This window comes from Scyliorhinus torazame, chromosome 28 (assembly GCF_047496885.1).
Source record: "Scyliorhinus torazame isolate Kashiwa2021f chromosome 28, sScyTor2.1, whole genome shotgun sequence".
In the NCBI taxonomy this organism is placed as follows: Eukaryota; Metazoa; Chordata; class Chondrichthyes; order Carcharhiniformes; family Scyliorhinidae; genus Scyliorhinus; species Scyliorhinus torazame.
In genome coordinates this window covers 10479532-10497437 of record NC_092734.1, presented here as the reverse complement: position 1 = coordinate 10497437, position 17906 = coordinate 10479532, and the positions used below count along the sequence as shown (strand labels likewise).

Sequence of the window (17906 nt, the reverse complement as noted above, 5' to 3'; positions counted from 1 at the left end):
TTCCAATTAAGGGGCAATTTAGCGTGGCCAATCCACCTAACCGGCACATCTTTGGGTTGTGGGGGCGAAACCCACGCAAACACGGGACCGAACCTGGGACCTCGGCGCCGTGAGGCAGCAGGGCTAACCACTGCCACCGTGCTGCCCTATAATTGCAACATTAATGAGAAGGGCACCTAGAGCTTTGGCAAAACTGAATTGGTATCCATCACCTATTTGCCTCCAGATTGAACTAGCTCTTTAACCTGTGTTTAGTAATCTTAGATTCATAAATAAAATTATATTTTTATGATGCAATTATAGTCAATTTATTGTAAGTATTAAATATGGGCATAACATTTTTTATTCTCCCATTTAACTCTTTCTTTTGAAGTTTTACATAAATATATACAGCAGTATATAGTGTAAGGATAACCTAGTCCTGTTTGAACACTTAATGGGTAAAAGATCTCAGGTAATGTACCATAATGGGTTTTAAGAATATCAGAGCAACAGCCGGATAAGAATTCTACCAGTCTAATTCTGACTTGTACCGTTATGTTTGTACCTGCCAGTGGGAGCTTCATTGCAGGCCATGTCACCATGACCACACGATTCGCACAAGCCTGCACATTGTGGACAGAATTCGAGATGTCCTTTGGTATGGTCTCTTCCAACCTTCTGTCTCACCATAAAGATTAAAGACAGTTTAAAAAAAAAAAAACTCTAATTATACACTTTCATTCACGCAGACATTGTTTTTCCTTTTTTTAAAAATAAAATTATATAGTGATATTTTCTTTACAGGCTCAAGTTAAGTGGTAATATAGCCATGACCACCTGTTCCTTCAATGGATAAAGCCGTTCTTACACATTGTGCTTTCTATTAATAGTGTGTAATTTGATAATGTACTACCAATTGCTAAATAATGCTTGCTTTTTTCTTTCTGTAGCACAGTAGTGATGAGTGACTCATGTCTGTAATGTTAATGGACTTGTATATTACAGCATCTTCCGTGTGTGATTATATAGTTGATGTCTTGTAAATGCAGTTGGCTTAACGACTGAAGGCTGGGCCCAAGAGCATGGAGGACTTGGATAATTCCTTGAAGATACTACCAATCAAACACAAAAAACATAGTTTTTGCTCCTCAAATCTGCTAAACAAATATTGACAAATAGAATGACCATGTCTCGGCCAGCCCAGTACTTCACACGATTAGTGTGTGCTCTTTTATTTAAATAAAAGCTGAAGTTAAAGCTTAACCTTGCTGTGTTGTCCCTTCTGTTTTCCAGGCGGCATCAAGCTATTATAACAAGAGGGAATAGACATCTTTTGAAACCCTTTAAGAAGTGAAGAAACCTGTCACAGATTTTGTTTTGCATTATGGGCAGTGTTGGATCTGGTGGACTTCTATGCGTTTCCTTTGTAATTTTTAAAATGCAAGTAATATTTGACTGTGACATTTTTTTTGTAAAGGGGACAAAGTTCTTGTGTGAAGTTTTTAAACTAATATAATGTACCACCATTTAGTTTTACTGCTGGTGAGCACATCGTGGATCAGTGTGGCAGATGTAAGGGGAAAAATGTATTTTTTTTGTTGTTGTATGAGCTCTGTGAAATATTTCCATTTGTAACTCCTCCTGCGTGATTAAATAAAAACGTTTGTACATGTTCATTGCATCTGGTTCATTTTAAATCTGCTGGCCCCATCATCATTAAACACTATTACAGCATGTGTGTGTGGAACACAGCTTTAATGTATTTAATGGCATTGAGGATATCTTCACAGCCAAGTGGTATATTTAGGGTGTGACGAATTAACTGCAGTAACTTGTCTTTAACTGAATGCTCTCATTTGGGGTTTGAATTTAGCGGAGGTTTTGGGTTTTGATTACTGTGGTGGCCTGTATGTGCACTTGTGGTAGTGAGGTCCGACGTCGAGTTTGTTGGAGACGGGATGCAGGTGAGGCTTTTCCAGAAAGATTGGTTGATTTTGCAAGTTTGCTGCCTGCAGACATGCATACACATGCTGCTTGGGGATTCGCAGCACTGAAGGAGGTTGATTGGTCCATTGTGTCTGAGCCGACCAAAGAAAGGACCGGCATCCTACTTTCCAGCTCCTTCAAATGAGTATCCCAAGTTGAAAAAAAAATGCGATGATGATTCTCGCCTCACCACTCTTTCAGGCAGAGTTCCAGACTCCCCCACTACCCTTTCAGTGAGAATAGTTCTCCTACTCTGCCCTCCAAGGAGATGAGCTATATTTTGTTTTATAGAGGAAGACATTGAAAAGACATGTTAGAAACGTGAAGGAAATAGAGAAGTGACTTCAAAAGCAAAGCCGTGTCTGTGTGGAGTTTGCACGTTCTCCCCGTGTCTGCATGGGTTTCCTTCCATAAGTCCAGAGATGTGCAGGTTAGGTGTATTGGCGATGCTAAAATGTCCTCTTAGTGTGCCCAAAGATGTGCTGCTGGGGTTACGGGGATAGAGGGGGGGGGGCTTATGTAGGATGTAGCAGCTACAATCTTTATTGTAAAGAGCTGTCTTTCCCGATTGTCGAGATCTAAACTGTTACGATGTTATCACCGGATGAAATTGGGGAAGAGAAGATTTCCAATATATATGGGTAGAGTGGGGGAAATCCTCGCTAGGGGAAGCAGGAAGAGGAACTGGGGCTAGAGGGCGGGAGATGGAGTGAGGTCTTGCAGAGGGTGAATTTTGCCTCCTGCGCCAGGCTGAGCCTGATACAGTTTAATGGGGGCACTTGACCAGGACAGGCATGCATGAGTTCTTCCCTGGGGTGGAGGACAGGTGTGAGTAGTATTGAAGGGGGCCTACAAACCACTTGCACATGTTCTGGTCCTGCCCTAAACTGGTTGGGTTCTGGGTCTCACTTTTTGAGATCATGTCGAAGATCGTTGGGGTCAACCTGGAGCTGTGCCACTAGTGGGGTGTCGGACTTACCGGAGCTTCTTGAGGGAGGAGGAGGGGGGGGGGGGGGGGGGGGAGAAGGTTGATGTCTTGGCCTTTGCCCCCCTGGTGGCTCGGAGACAAGTCTTGCTTGAATGGAGGTCGGTGGTGCCGCCCAAGGCCTCAGCACAGTTGGGAGACTTGGTGGAATTCCTGAGATTGGAAAAGATTAAATATGTCTTGAGAGGATGGGAGGAAAGGTTCTATTCCAGATGGAGGCAGTTCGTCACTTTCTTTAAGGACCTGTTTGTGGTCAGCAGTTGGTGGAGGGGGAGGGAGTGCTTGGGCTGAGGGCGGTTAGGGTCATTATTGTTACTTTGTTAAAATAAAAGTGACAAACTATTATATAGTTATGCCGTTGTATTTAAAAATACATACATTTAGAGTACCCAATTGTTTTTTCCAATTAAGGGGCAATTTAGCGTGGCCAGTCCACCTACCTTTGGGTTGTGGGTACGAGACCCACGCAGTCACTGGGAGAATGTGCAAACTCCACATGGACAGTGACTCGGGGCCAGAATCGAACCTAGGTCCTCAGCGCCAGGAGGCAGCAGTGCTAATCACTGTGCCACCCAGTTATGGATTTTGGATTTTGTTTATTGTCACGTGTACCGAGGTATAGTGAAAAGTATTTTTCTGCGAGGAGCTCAACAGATCATTAAGTACATGAAAATAAAATAAATACGTAATAGGGCAACACAAGGTACACAATGTAACTACATAACACCGGCATCGGGTGAAGCACACAGGGGTGTAGTGTTAATCAGGTCAGTTCATAAGAGGGTTTAGGAGTCTGGTAACAGCAGGAAGAAGCTGTTTTTGAGTCTTCGCGCGTGTTCTCAGACTTTTGTATCTCCTGCCTGATGCCTTTCTATGTAGACTTTGATGTTTGGAATAAAATGTATTTTTAACAATGTCTACCTAGAAGCTGACTGCCCCTTTGTCATAGTGATACATTGCTCGTGTCAGAAGGTAGTGTTGGTGTGGGTCAGTGAAAGAAGTGTGAGACCATGGAGAGGTTCAGAATTAGTCAAAGCAAACTCTGGATTAATTCACATCTTTTCCCAATTAGTGACTGTAAATACTTTGCAGGTCTGGCAGCATCTGTGGAGGCAGAAACGGCTAATGTTACAAGCTGAATAACTTCTTCAGAGCTGGGTTAACTCTGATTCTCTCCCCACACACGCTGCCAGACCTGCTGAATATTTCCAGCACTTCCTGTTTTTATTTCAAATACCCTACATCGGCAGTATTTTGCTTTTAAAATGAGCAACTTGACCTCCATTTACAGCACAATCAAACAATTTAACTGATAATTTATGCTTCAAATGAGCTTCCTGCCACCACTTCATTTTGTCCGAGCAATGTATCTTATTCCTTTCCCCCTCCTGCATTTGGCAAATTTCAAATTCTTTTGTCTGATACTTCAAATAAGGATTGCGATGGAATGCAAAGATTTGTAGGAACCCAGGATAGAGTGTAATGAAAAGGTTTTTCAATGTTCGCAGCAACACTAGATTGCCGTCACAACTTAAATAAACGGCAACCCTGAAAAGTATTGCAATGACTGCGGTTGTACCAACCTTGACGCTGAAGGTATGCATGAGATTGGGTGGATGGGGAACTGTCTCTGTTTTAAGTAAATTAACCCATGGTTTGCCAGATGCTTTTAGGTTCCTTAACAAAAAAAAAACTCCAGCTCAAAAGCAACTTCACTTTGGGACATTATAGAATGACGTAAAAGCAGAATCTGTTGGAAATAGCACAGGCACTACAACGAAGGAACTGATGCCAGCACGGTTCTTTGTTTTCCTAGCATTTTACAATTTTGATTTGTCCTTTTTTTGTATTTACCGCACAGGAATGGGACTTATGGTGGTAACAGTCCTGTAACATTGATGCTTGCGAGGCTGTGTCTAGTTTCAGAAAAATGTTACCAGGGCTCCAAGTGTTGAATGAGGAGGAGAGAGACGAGCAAAGCCTGTTATACTGAGGATTGTAAGATTTGGGGAAGCTTTTGGGGGTTTTGAAGCAGTAATCTATTTTGCCAGTGGAGGAGTAAGGGATGAGAGGAATGCAACCATATTGGAACCAGACCACTCGGGTGAGAAGCTGGGGTGCAGGGATGGAAGGGGGGGGGGTCACTGGGTGGGTCAGCAGTTATTGCCCATCCCTAATTGCCTTTGAGAAGGTGGTGGTGAGCTGCCTCCTTGAACCACTTCACATGTGGTGAACTGTAGGTGCTACCACTGTGCTGTTTGGAATGGAGCTCCAGGATTCTGACCCAGTGACAGTGAAGGAACGGCGATACAGTTCAGTCAGGATGGTGGTGTGACTTGGAGGGCAACTTCCAAGTGGTGACTGCTATACCAACCTTGACGCTGAAGGTATGCATGAGATTGGGTCGATGGGGAACTGTCTGTTTTAAGTATTTTACAATTGACCATCTGGAATGTTGTGGACCACCACGGCTGCCAACCCCCCCCCCCCCCCAGCCAAAGTTGATGCCAGCTCAATTAATCATAAATGAAGATTTTTTCCCCCCCCCCTGCAACCTGTAGCTACTCCTAGCAAGAGATCTGGTGCAATGATATGTCACACTTGGTCCATCCTCACACATCCACTGCATTGTGGCAGCAATCGCATTGTGAGATCCACCCCTCTTTCTGCTGCTCTCTTTGCGCTCCAGAAGGGATAGCTGAAGCTTTCACAGCCCTGATCAAATGGTCGAAACACGGACATTTCCTTTCCGGGCTGTCACTTTATTTAGATTTCTTGCTATTGCAATTTATTTATTTTTTTAAATAAAATTAGAGTACCCAATTCTTTTTTTTCCCCCCAATTGAGGGGAAATTTAGCGTGGCTGAACCACCTACCCTGCGCGTGTTGTGGGGTTGGAGACCCACCCTGACACAGGGAGAAAGTGCAAAATCGCTGTGATAGCAGGGCTGCGATGGGCTGAAGGGCCTCCAGGGTCTTGTCACGTGCTACCTTGAGTGCGCAGGCGCGCGCGCCGCCGCTTGCCGATTGGTTGGGGGGGGGGGCACAGCCCAATCGACGCGGCTGATTGGCTGACCTGTTGGGGGGGGCGGGCGCTAGGGGTTAGAGGGTCACGTGGTGGTGGGGGGCGGGACGGGTAAGATGGCGGCGGCGGCGGCGGAGCAGCGAGCGGAGCGGCCCCGGGAGGAAGCGGGTCCCGGGCCGGGGGACAGCCAGGAGGAGCCGGCGGCGAGGAGGCCGGGTGAGCGGGAACTCGATACAGCCCCACTCCGACCCGCACCCACCCCACCCCGACCCGCACCCACCCCACCCCCCAAAATCCCCCATGGTTTCGGCCTGTAAGTTGTTGTTTTCCCCACTTGCAATGAGGTGTTGATTGCTCTTTGATACCTTGTTCTAGTGGTCACTTTCTATCCCATGGTGGTGACTGCTGTTTGATTCCATAGGGGACATTGCAGTTGAGATCAATATTGTAAAATGTGCTTCTAATAAGCGTATCTGCGTAACAGTGTGATGCGAGAACTGGCTGTCAAACCCCTCATAGCACTTGTTTTAAACTGGATTGCTGAATCAAATCTGTAATGACCCTGATTATGAATTGCCCAATTTTCTGATGGGCCTTCGATGAAGTAAGTCATGTTCTTGACTTTTCATCTATAACATTGTATGTAGATCGGTGACCGGACTATTTGATTACAATACATTAGATTTTCTGAACTGTAATTTTCTTTGAAACGTTTTACCTTAAAAACAACCATTAGCCTCGTGTACTTTATTTCTACACGCTAACAATTCCCAAAATTGCTGTAGGAATGTTTTGACGGCCTTTTGGTTGGACTTTGGTCAAAAGATCGACTTTGTAGGTCTTGAGCCCCTGTGTGGCTCGTCTCCGGCACTATTGGAGAACAGCTCGGTCAACCATTAATATTACAATTTTACTCTGCCAGTAGATGATTTGGGAGTGGAAACAGCAGAGGAAGCCACAGAACCTTCCGAACCAGACATCAACGAGCTCTGTAAGGACATGTTTACCAAAATGTCTGCCTACCTGCAAGGAGAGCTCACAGGTGAGAGTGACATTGGTTGTGTAGAGATCAAACTGCAAAGCCATGCCCCGTAACTAGAGGGGCAGCGCAACCTCTCTCTCATATCCTTGGCACCATATTTCCTGTCAAGACTACTGGGAACAATTAAGCAGAGGTTCTGTCTTGGTTCAGTGGATGTTAAACATTGTTGGCTGGCATTTCAACTTCAATCAATATCTTTGGAGGGTGGTGGAGACATATTAGAGCTGACATTTAAAGTAATTGATGAGAGAAGTTGAGTAATGTTTTTCACCCTGAGGTCAATGGCCGCCTCGCACTTGCTTCTTCAAAGGGTGGTAGACACAAAGCTCCCCCACCCATTTTAAAAAGCACTTAGATATGCACTTAAAATGCTGTAGCCCACGGTTAGAATATAATTTGCTGCATTCCAGAAATAATTGTGGCGGGGGTTTGAAGTCTTGTTGACAATGGTGGTGAACTGCAGTTATAATGCAGCGGATAGAGAGGTGGAACATTTTTAATTCAGGATGTTGGATTGCTTTTGGGGTTGGCCCTGGTAAATTTATGCGGTTCAAATATCAGATTGGAAACAAGAAGTATGGGATGTCAGAGGAAACCGTTCTGGGAGGATGTGGGTGAAAAGATTGTTTTTTGAAAGGAAGAGTGAGATGATCAGCACAGGATTGGCTGGAGTCACATAGAAAAGGCCCAAATGACTGAATTTGGCCACCAATGTTTGAGATTGGGTTTTGGGAGGGGGGAGGCAAAACCCAATGTGGAGATTGAAGAGCACAAGCAAGTGTGGAATGCGTTGAAGGAAAAATGAGTACATTCCATTTAATGCATTGGAGGACAGGGAGCTGGTGTATGCCTATTAATGCAGAGACGGAAAGTTGAGGGTTGTGTCGGGTGACTATATGACGCAAGTATTTTTTCTGCAAAGAGTGCTCATCAGCTGCAATGGAATGTTTGAAACTAGGACACTGGGCTCATTTGTGAAACTGCTAGACGCTGTAATGGAGAGATGCAATGGTTGGCAATCTAAAGAAAGAGCTCAAATAGGCTGGAACACCCTCATGGAAATCAATCTTCTATCTTGCTGATTGCTGCCATACGGTTTAAAGTTGGACAATGCTAATGTCCCTCTTGAACAAGGAATAGTATCCTGTCTTTAACAGACCTGCCGAGCTGTACATTACAAACCGAATTAATCATTGAGTTACTGATGCATGTCATCTCTTTACCTGCCTTAGCTACCTGTGAAGATTACAAACTCCTGGAGAACATGAACAAACTGACTGGCCTTAAGTACCTTGAGATGAAGGAGATTGCTGTTAATATTAACCGCAACCTCAAAGATCTCAATCAGAAATGTGAGTATTTGGGAGTTTCAATTTCAAACTGTTGAGTGGTTAATGGGAATTGCTTCACGGGTGAGCTTTGGGTTGTAAAGTTTTGCTGCTAATCCTATTTGGCTCAAAACTCTCCTCCTTTCGTAAGGGCTGTCTGAATAAGCCTTGTGACTTCAGTGGAGGCTAATTATTGGGAGCTTGCTATTTTTAAAAATAAATTTAGAGTAGCCAATTATTTTTTATTCCAATTAAGGGGCAATTTAGCATGGCCAATCCACCTACCCTGCACATCTTTGGGTTGTGGGGGTGAGACCCACGCAGGCATGGGCAGACTTTACAAACTCCACACGAACAGTGACTTGGGGGCAGGATTGAACCTGGGTCCATGGCGCCGTGAGGCAGCAGCGGTAACCACTGCCCCAGCATGCCGCCCTCATTGGGAGCTTGCTAGACTAGGAACAGCTTGATGCCCAATTTTGACAGTCGGTCCAATTATAATATACTGAGTTGGCTGGATTTTTTCAAATGCGCTGGGTGCTAGAAGCGACATCAGTATAGATGGAACTAAAATGTTGGGGTTTCCCTGCACAAAGTAACTTTTTCAAGATGAGCGAGGATCGCAATTGCCATTTTGAATTGAGTGGCATTGAAATCCAGCACTTCAGCCAATGGTCATGAGGAATTGAACAAACAAATGTGATATAAAATAGTTAGTTCAAATATTAGTTACAGTAATGTAGATGTGAGCCAGTCTAATAGTAATGAGTTCACAAAGGACAAAGGAATTCAGAAAGCATGGCAAGGATGGGGAAAAGGTGCTGGGTAACAAGAGGCCCAGGGTTAAGGAATGCGAAGTGAGCCAATCAGGATGTATGGCCAGGTCAGGAGGGGTATAGGATGACCTATGGGAATCCTGTATGTGAAACTTGATGCCATTTGAATGTATTTGCAGAGATCTCTTTGTCTCCGACCTCACTCGGTTCTAGGGTTCCAGGAGACAGCTTCTGTGTTCTGAATCTCTGTGGAGCAAGTCAGCCTTGCAAGTTGGTTAAAATAAATAATACTATACCTACAACTCCATCTCGAGTTTTATTGAGGCCAGACTGACGGGTAAAGAATTCAATATTGTCAGTCATAATTTTAGGTAAAGCTCCAGTGGAGGTTGAAAAATTGCAGAACAACATACTGCGTTTACAAACTATTGTAGTATAATCACCCTGGAGATGAGCTTAAGTAGAATTGAATAGTTATATTTGACATGGTATCAAAAATACAATAAAATGAAGTTTTTGTTTGTGATATGTAATCTAATTTTTTTTTACATTCACGGGATATGGGAATCGTTGGCTAGGCAAGGCCAGCATTTCCATTCCTCATTGCCCTTGAAGGAGGTGGTGAGCTGCCTTCATCACTGCAGTCCCTGTGTTGTAGTTGTAGTTGACACTGCTGTCAGCGAGGGATTTTGATCCAGTGACAATGAAGGAATGGCGATATAGTTCCAAGTCAGGATGGTGTGTGGCTTGGAGGGGATCTTTCAAATACTGGTGTTCCCATGTGTTGCTACCCTTGTCCTTCTAGGTGGTAGAGGTCGCAGTTTTGGAAGGTGCTGTTGAAAGAGCCTTGGTGAGTTGCTGCAGTGCTGGTACGCACTGTGCCGATGGTGGAGGGGGTGCCTGTCAATCAGGTTTCTTTGTCCTGGATGATGTTGAGGTTCTTGAGTGTTGTTGGAGCTACACTCATCCAGGCAAGTGGAGAGTATTCCATCACACCCCTGACTTTGCCTTGTAAACAGTGGGCAGTCTTAGGAATCAGGAGGGAAGGTATTCACAGAATTCCCAACCTCATAACATGCTCCTGTAATAATAATAGTGGTTACATTTCTAGTCAGGTTTCATGGTAAAGCTGTGGATTGTCTTGGAAGTTGGTTAAGTGTCCCCTTGTTGGAGATGTTTATTGCCTGGCAGGTACATGGCAAATAACATTCGCACCACACATCGCCCTTAGCCTGAATGTTGTCCGGGTTTTGCGACATGCAGGCATGGACTGCTTTAATATCTAAGGAGTTGCCAATCCATCAGAACAGTGAGAAATCATCAATGAACATCCCCACATCTGACCTTTTTATTGGAGGGAACGTCATTGAAATGGCTGAAGATGGTTAGACCTACATCACTGTCTTGGGGAACTTCTGCAATAACATCCAGGGGCTGAAATATGCTCCCAACAAGTACAGCAATCTCCCTTTTTTGCTAGGTACAATTCCAACCAGTACAAAGATTGCAACCCCCAAATCCACGATTCCCATTGACTTTAATTTTGTTAGGACTTCTTGATGATGCACCCGATCAAAGGCAGTCACTCACTTCACATCAACTTGTCTCAGTTGAGACATTCTAACTAACTGAGTCAAAATCAAAGACAGCCCTGATCTAGGACCTGGATGCCGAATCTAGGCTGGCGCCGAAGTTGGGTACTGATAGATATAGTACAGCGTTGGGGGGAGCTGTCTTTCAGATGACGCTCAAGCGAGACGCTTTTTGCTCCTATGTTGGTATCAACACTTGTCGTGGAGCAGCAAGCAATGTCTAATAAACCACTGAGTTATGATTGGCTTGTAAGGAGTTAGATGACATTTAGCTTGTCATAAGATCAAAGCCAGCGTGCACTGGGCTTGCATAACGCTGTATTTGAGTGGTATAGGTTACTGCAGCCCTAAGTTAGCACAATAGTTTCTGATTTTTGTAAGCAGGCTGTTGGGCGAGAAGCTAATCCAGAGTTTGGAAGCTTTGTTTCTATTTTTCTTAAAAGTTACCAAACTTAGCCTGAGGGCACACAGTGGGGCAACTTGCAAACTTCCTCCGGTGTCTGTTTTACAATGATGGTGCCAGATGACTGTGTAGCGGGTAGGCAGTTTTTAATAACCGTGCCCAACACAAATAAATGCTTCCAGTAGAGGGAAAGGAAGTCGCAGCGGAAAGTTGTATTCAAATTTGGAGTAACATCGGCCATGCGGCGGATAATGATTTTTGTTGAATACATGTGTAACTAGGCAAAAGCAGCAGGACAGTGAAAGCAATTGCAAAAACCAATAAAGTGAAGCTATTTGGACTCCCGCGATTGGGCCTGATCGCTTTAAGCAATCACGTTTTCAACTTTTGCTGGTAACTTTGTCTCCTACAAAGGGCGGTTGTGTCCTACAACGTTTTACATCAGTAGAACCAGTTTTCTGTCGATCATTCGATTCTTTAATGGTATTTTAGATTTCATGCGTAGCTGTGAGTGGTTGATTTGAAATCTACATGGCGTTTTATCTTTTAGATGCCAGTCTGCAGCCATACCTTGATCAGATTAATCAGATTGAGGAACAAGTCACAGCCCTGGAACAAGCAGCCTACAGACTGGATGCATACTCCAAAAAGCTAGGTGGGAATTTGCGCTCCGAGCTTGCAATCTGTGCTCTCTCACCAAGTTTCTTGGGTTCCTCTGGGGATAGTATTAAAAGCAAAATTGAGCATTTATTAGGATTGTGCTTTGCATAGCTACATATGCACCAACATATGTAAAAACTCTAATTCTTAGGGACCCCATTGGTAGGATTCCTATTTCCAAATCTGAAACTGTTTTTGAGTTCCATACAGAGCTTCTATTCTCAATTCTGGGTATCCCAGTGTTTAAAAGAGCTATAAGCTTTCAAACACTAATTGTGGGACACACTGGGAGTCATGTACTGTATAAGTTGCTTACATACGAACATATAAATTAGGGGTAGGAGCAGGCCCCTCGAGCCTGCGCCGCTAGTCAATAAGAACATGACATCTGATTGTAATCTCAACTCCACAGTCCTGCCCACCCCCGATAACCTTTCACCCCCTTGTTAATCAAGAATATCTATCTAGCTCTGTCTTAAAAATATTCAAAGTTTTTGCTTCCACTGCCATTTGACTCATGAGAAAGAAATATTTTCACATCTCCATCTTAAATGAGTGACCCCTTATTTTTCAACAGCGGCCCTCTAGTTCTTGATTCTCCGACAAGAGAAACACCTTCTCCGTAAGACATAGGAACAGAATTAGGCCACTCGGCCCATCGAGTGTGCTCCGCCATTCAAGCATAGCTGATATGTTTCTCATCCCCATTCTCCTGCCTTCTCCCCATACCCCCTGATCCCCTTACTAATCAAGAACCTATCTATCTCTGTCTTAATGATGCTCAGTGATTTGGCCTCCACAGCCTTCTGCGGCAAAGCGTTCCACAGATTCACCACACTCTGGCTGAAGAAATTCCTCCTCATCTCCGTATTAAAGGATCGTACCCTCTGGTTCTAGTTTTTCCTCAATGTGGAAACATCCACCCTGTCGATACCCCTTAGATTCTTAAAGGTTTAAAAAAATAAATTTAGAGTACCCAATTCTTTTTATTTCAATTAAGGGGCAATTTAGCGTGGCCAATTCACCTATCCTGCACATCTTTGGGTTGTGGGGATGGGACCCACGCAGGCATGGGAGAATGTGCAAATTCCACACGGACAATGGCCCAGAGCCGGGAGCGAACCCGGGTCCTTGGCGTGTGATGCAGTAGTGCTAACCAATGTGCCACCGTGCCGCCCAGGATCTTAAAAGTTTTGATCAAGCCTCTTAACCTTCCAAACCCTAGCGGATACAAACCTAACCTCCAGCCTTTATTTATGTTCCGTGCAACTAATATGCCATGTGGCCAAATCTTGCCAAGCTCCTGCGAGCAAACACATTTGCAGATCCGTTTGACAAAGTTAATCCTTGTTGAAGCCAGTTCTATGTAGCCATCCTCTCGTGAAGGTTATAACTGCGTTGTTCCATTCTGATTACAGAAGCCAAGTTTAAGAAGTTAGAGAAGCGATGACTCCTACAGATTTGAAGATGTCACCAACGTTGGTCGATGGATAGGTGAAGCACAAGCCATTTGCAGAAGAACTAGAGAACTAACAAACTTTCATTTGATGAGATTATTGGTGGGCTCCGCAGAGTCCAGTCTACAAAGATTGAACAATGGCTGTGTTGTGGCAGCCTTTCCAACCCCCTACCCTCCAATCTGTATATAGAGGCAAGTGGTTGAATTGAGAGGTTTTGGACCTACGCCACTATTACTACCGCTTCAGGACAATGGGTAACTTTTGCTGTGCGCACCGCTTACAATGTTAGCTTGTTGAATAGAGTTCCAATTATTTAAGTGGATTGTCCCTGCTCTGGCTGCTAGAGCAAAGCTACCGATCCCCTCAAGGGCATCGGAATGAAATGCGGAAGGGCCCACAAGCCGTCAATCCACATCCTCCACGAGCAGAACCACCGAAGTTTGTACAGTGGCAGGCGGTAGTTAACAATGATCGTATCGGCAAATTAAGAAAAGTGTTTATTGTATTGCTATTAATTCTTATCCAGGTGGGTTTCCTGGTGACAGCTGCAAATTTGTTTTTAAAAAAATAAATGAACTTGGTGTAGACAAAGTTAGAAACTTTATCGTGAGGGAAATATTCAAAAACCGTCTGCGAAAGTCCGAAATGTGGTCACTTATGAAAACGAAATGGATCTTTTGTGCAAATTTGCACATTCTTTTGACAACTGTCAGTGATTAGTTACATTTACAAAGTGTGTAAACTCTGCATCTATTCTAACAGGGGCCTTATCTGCATTAACGGGGTTTACCATGGCATTCTGAAAATCAGTTTATAGTAAGAGTTGCTAATTGGTGATTTTCAGATTCATGCCTTTGACTAGATAACTCGCAATACCCGAAGAAATGTTTCTAATCACCTCTTCCCTGCTTGCTGTTCGAATAACTGGTTTCGACTTTTCTCCCTCTTTGTTCTGGCACAGCAGCGTTTTCTAGTTAGTGGTTATGAAATAACATTTATGTTCTATGAACCTTGGCATTTGATTGCGAGTCTTTGTCATTGCTTGAGTCCTGTTTCTCTGTGAATCTACAAAGGTTGTGTTCTGTCTGCTCTCTGATCTTGTGCCACGATTCTCTCCAGCGGGATCTTTGAAGCTCCTCCCGAATCCTGCCAGAAATGTAGATAACCATTTTGACATTCTTCCAGAAAGTAAGGAGGTCGGATGTCTGCATTTGCCAGCATTTTAGGGGTGTCCCACATATTTAGAGAGTTCATTTATGTGTCTGCTGCATTGGTGGACCGACCCTGATAATAATAGTTTAAACATGTGCTTGCGTTAATGTTCTATGAACCTCCCCCACCCTTTAACTCACTAATGTATCCTTCTATTCCTTTCTCTCTTGCATTTATCTTACTTCCCCTTAAATGCCTCCGTGCTGCAGCTAATGTTTTCCGGATTCCATAAGCATTAAAAAAAACATAATCTTTTCCAATTAAGGGGCAATTTAGCGTGGCCAATTCACCTACCCTGCATATCTTTGGGTTATGGTGTGGGACCCACGCAGGCTCGGGGAAAATGCGCAAATTCCTCGGCGCTGTGAGGCAGCAGTGCTCACGGCTGTGCCGCCCGTTCTTTGACCATTCTATGGATAAAGACATTACTGCGACAACCCTATTAAATTTATTAGTGACGGTCTCCGCCACTATTGGAAACATCATCTCGCAGACTACCCTATCAGGCACTTCCAAAAGGTTAATGGCCTCTCCTTGGATGACCCTTCTTAACCACAGGAACGAACCCCAGCCTGTGCAATCATTCCTACTGGCTATAACCTCTCCGTTCTTGGATCTTTCTAGTAAATCTTTTTGTACTTTCTGCACTGCCTCTGATCATCGTCACTGACCATTTGTTAAGTTTCCTCAGCTTCACCTTGTGCGCAATGCTGTGCTGTTGTAAGAGATGTGACTTTCACTGTCTTGGCTGTAAAACAGATTTTCTTCCTCTTCAGGTGGTCAGACAAAAGAATAATCTTGAATTTGATACCTTTTGATCCACCTCGTAGAACAATAAATCCATTTGAGAAACAGACTTTTCTCTTGTTTCAGCAAATCGCGTTTGTAACTATATTAACGGCCTTTTAAGCTGGCACATGTGATCTCACCACGTGAAACTGTGATTAATACTTGCAATTGTACTTAATTTATAATCTGACTACTATTAAATGATAAACTTTTGTATTTAAAAATGTAAATTTTAAGTTCTGCTTTAAGATCAGTGTGTTGTAATGGTGGTCTCGACTGAGGATCTGAACTTCGGGAAGCCTGCATGTACTGTTGTGATGCTACTGCTTTGGAGGGTCCATGCTTAAAACTTCTGTTCCCTTATTTTCGATCTTGCTCCGCCATGCAGTAGCTGTAGAAAGGATAGCTGTTTGTGGCTGACTCACTGGCATGGATGTGTTTTTCCTGTGGCTTCCACCTTTCTCTGCAGCGGTGAAGGTCAGCAACGGTGCAATACTGTCAGAAATAATTGTACAATTTCTCTACACCTCACTGTGTTCTTGGATGTTGCCTCCTGTCACTGCTGTGTCCAGTGAGCCCAGTTAATATGCTACTTATGTGCACACTCCAGGCACGTCAATGGAAATATGCTCTTAAACAGCTTATGGTATTGGGGGCTCAGTTGGGCGAGAAGGTGGTATTGAATGAGTAATATTACATGATTTGAATGCGTATTTGCAGAGACGTGCTGGGCTGAATAGCTTTGTAAATCACGTGGCATAGTGGTTAGCACTGGATCACGTGGCACAGGGTTAGCACTGGATCACGTGGCACAGTGGTTAGCACTGCTGCCTCACCGCACGAGGGACCTGGGTTCTATTCCAGCCTTGGGTTTTCTTTGGGTGCCCCGGGTTCCTCCCACAGTCCAAAGATGTGTAGGTTAGGTTAAGGGGTTATTGGGATGGGGTGGGATAGGGTGCTCTTTCAGAGGTTGGTACAGACTCGATGGGCTGAATGGCCACCTTCACTGTAGGAATCCTATGGCATTCCATGTTTTGTTTCATTCTGTGGATGTTTATAAAATGCTGGCCCTGATCATGCCAACAGTATTTTCTTTTTTGTTGTTGCTGTGAATGGCACCCATGTATTGCAGCTGATGATTTCAAATAAAACTTGCGTTATACTGCCCTTTTTATTTTTGTAAAATGTGGATATTCACTACCGACTGCATCAGTAAAAGTATTTGATTAAATCTGTCCTCACTGGAAATCAGTCGGGAGCACGTGTGCTCACAATGACACCAGGGTAGAAAGATGTGCTGCTACATTGAAGAATAACCAGGACTTTGGTAAGGCCATGAAGACTTTGTTGTGCATTTCAAGTCCTTTATCTGTGGAATCAGTTTTCTTTTTTAAACTGTGGTTGAAGAGTCAATGCAGCAAAATTCTTGTTTTGGTTAAGGTTGCTGAAACATTAACCACGTCAAATGCAACTTTATTTGTACTGGCAGGGTTACACTGAGGGGGAACCTGCTTAGTTGGCTTTGTTACTGTCAATGTCCTGCTAAGTGTGTTTTATTTGGAGGAAACAGGTACCTACTAGAGCATCTAGGCCGTATGTCTGTCTGTTTGCCCCCCAGATAGGCAAAATTAAATTTGTGTAGTGGCTGATCAGTCAAAGGATATTTTATTTGTTCATTGGATGTGGGCATAACTGGATCGGACAGCATTAATTGTTCATCCCCAATTGCCTTTGAGAAGGCTGTGGTGTACGTCCTTGAACTGTGGCAGTCTGTGTTGTCGAAATATCCAGACTAGTGTTAGGGAGTTCCAGGATTTTGACCCAGGGACAGGGAATGCTAGGAGCAGCATCATGCATACCGAAAATGAGGCTTCGACCTGCTGAAGCTACAATACAAGACGACATGCAGGCCAAAACAACGGAAGCAGCAAATGATGGATGGAGCTTAGTGATCCCACAACCAATGGGTCAGGTCTAAGCTCTAGTCCTGCCACATCTGGAATAGACAGCTCCATAAATATCCTCTTGCTCAATGATAGGGGAGCCCAGCACATGAGTGCAGGAGACGAGGCTGAAGCATCTGTAACAGTCCCTCAGTCAGAATTGCTGCGAGTGGACTATCGTGGCCATCCCAAAATTCACAGCATCCAGATGCTGGTCTTCAGCCAATTCGATTCACTCCATGTGATATCAAGAAGCGGCAGAAGGCACCGGATACTGCAAAATCTATGAGCCCTGGAAACATTCCGGCAATAGCACTGAAGACCTGCACTGCGGAACTAGCTTAATTTAATCTTTATTATTGTCACAAGTAGGCTCACATTAACACTGCAATGAAGTTACTGTGAAAGTCCCCTAGTCGCTGTGTTCCGGCGCCTGTTCGGGTATGCGGAGGGAGTATTCAGAATGTCCAAATTACTTAACAAGCACTTCATTTGGGATGAAGCTGGAGCACCGGAGAAACCCACGCAGACATGGGGAGAATGTGCAGACTCCACACACACACACTGACCCAGGCAGGAATCGAACCTGGGACCCTGGCGGGGTGAAACAACAGTGCTAACCACTGTTATTGTGCCGCCCTAAATGCAGAGGCTGTGGCAAGGGTTTAAAATGACCGCAGAAATTAGAGGAAGTTCCCTACTCTCCGATGTAAGGTCATTGCA

At 44.2% G+C, this 17906-nt stretch overlaps 2 protein-coding genes across 5 annotated transcripts in view; both read left to right on the top strand.

The window, feature by feature from the left end:
* The window catches only part of LOC140403506 (heterogeneous nuclear ribonucleoprotein D-like), a 35202-nt gene extending 33546 nt beyond the window's left edge, over window positions 1-1656 (top strand). For 2 of the 3 annotated variants that reach the window (XM_072491443.1, XM_072491442.1), the window contains exon 8: window positions 1276-1656. The gene's annotated coding sequence lies outside the window, so the exon portion shown is untranslated. Of the gene's footprint in view, window positions 1-554; window positions 641-1275 lie in introns of all 3 variants that reach the window. The other variant, XR_011938342.1, reaches the window with a different exon arrangement.
* Window positions 1657-6079: 4423 nt separating this feature from the next.
* Window positions 6080-16407, top strand: bloc1s2 (biogenesis of lysosomal organelles complex-1, subunit 2). Of its 2 annotated transcripts, none has more exons than XM_072491439.1 (5): window positions 6080-6194; window positions 6901-7020; window positions 8253-8372; window positions 11670-11774; window positions 13198-16407. In XM_072491439.1, the coding sequence occupies exons 1-5, from the start codon at window positions 6095-6097 to the stop codon at window positions 13227-13229; spliced, it is 477 nt and encodes a 158-aa protein (XP_072347540.1). In that variant the 5' UTR covers window positions 6080-6094; the 3' UTR covers window positions 13230-16407. The 2 variants fall into 2 exon arrangements, with proteins under 2 accessions (XP_072347540.1, XP_072347542.1); XM_072491441.1 differs by having other exon boundaries at window positions 6083-6194; window positions 6904-7020.
* The last annotated feature ends 1499 nt before the right edge of the window (window positions 16408-17906 follow it).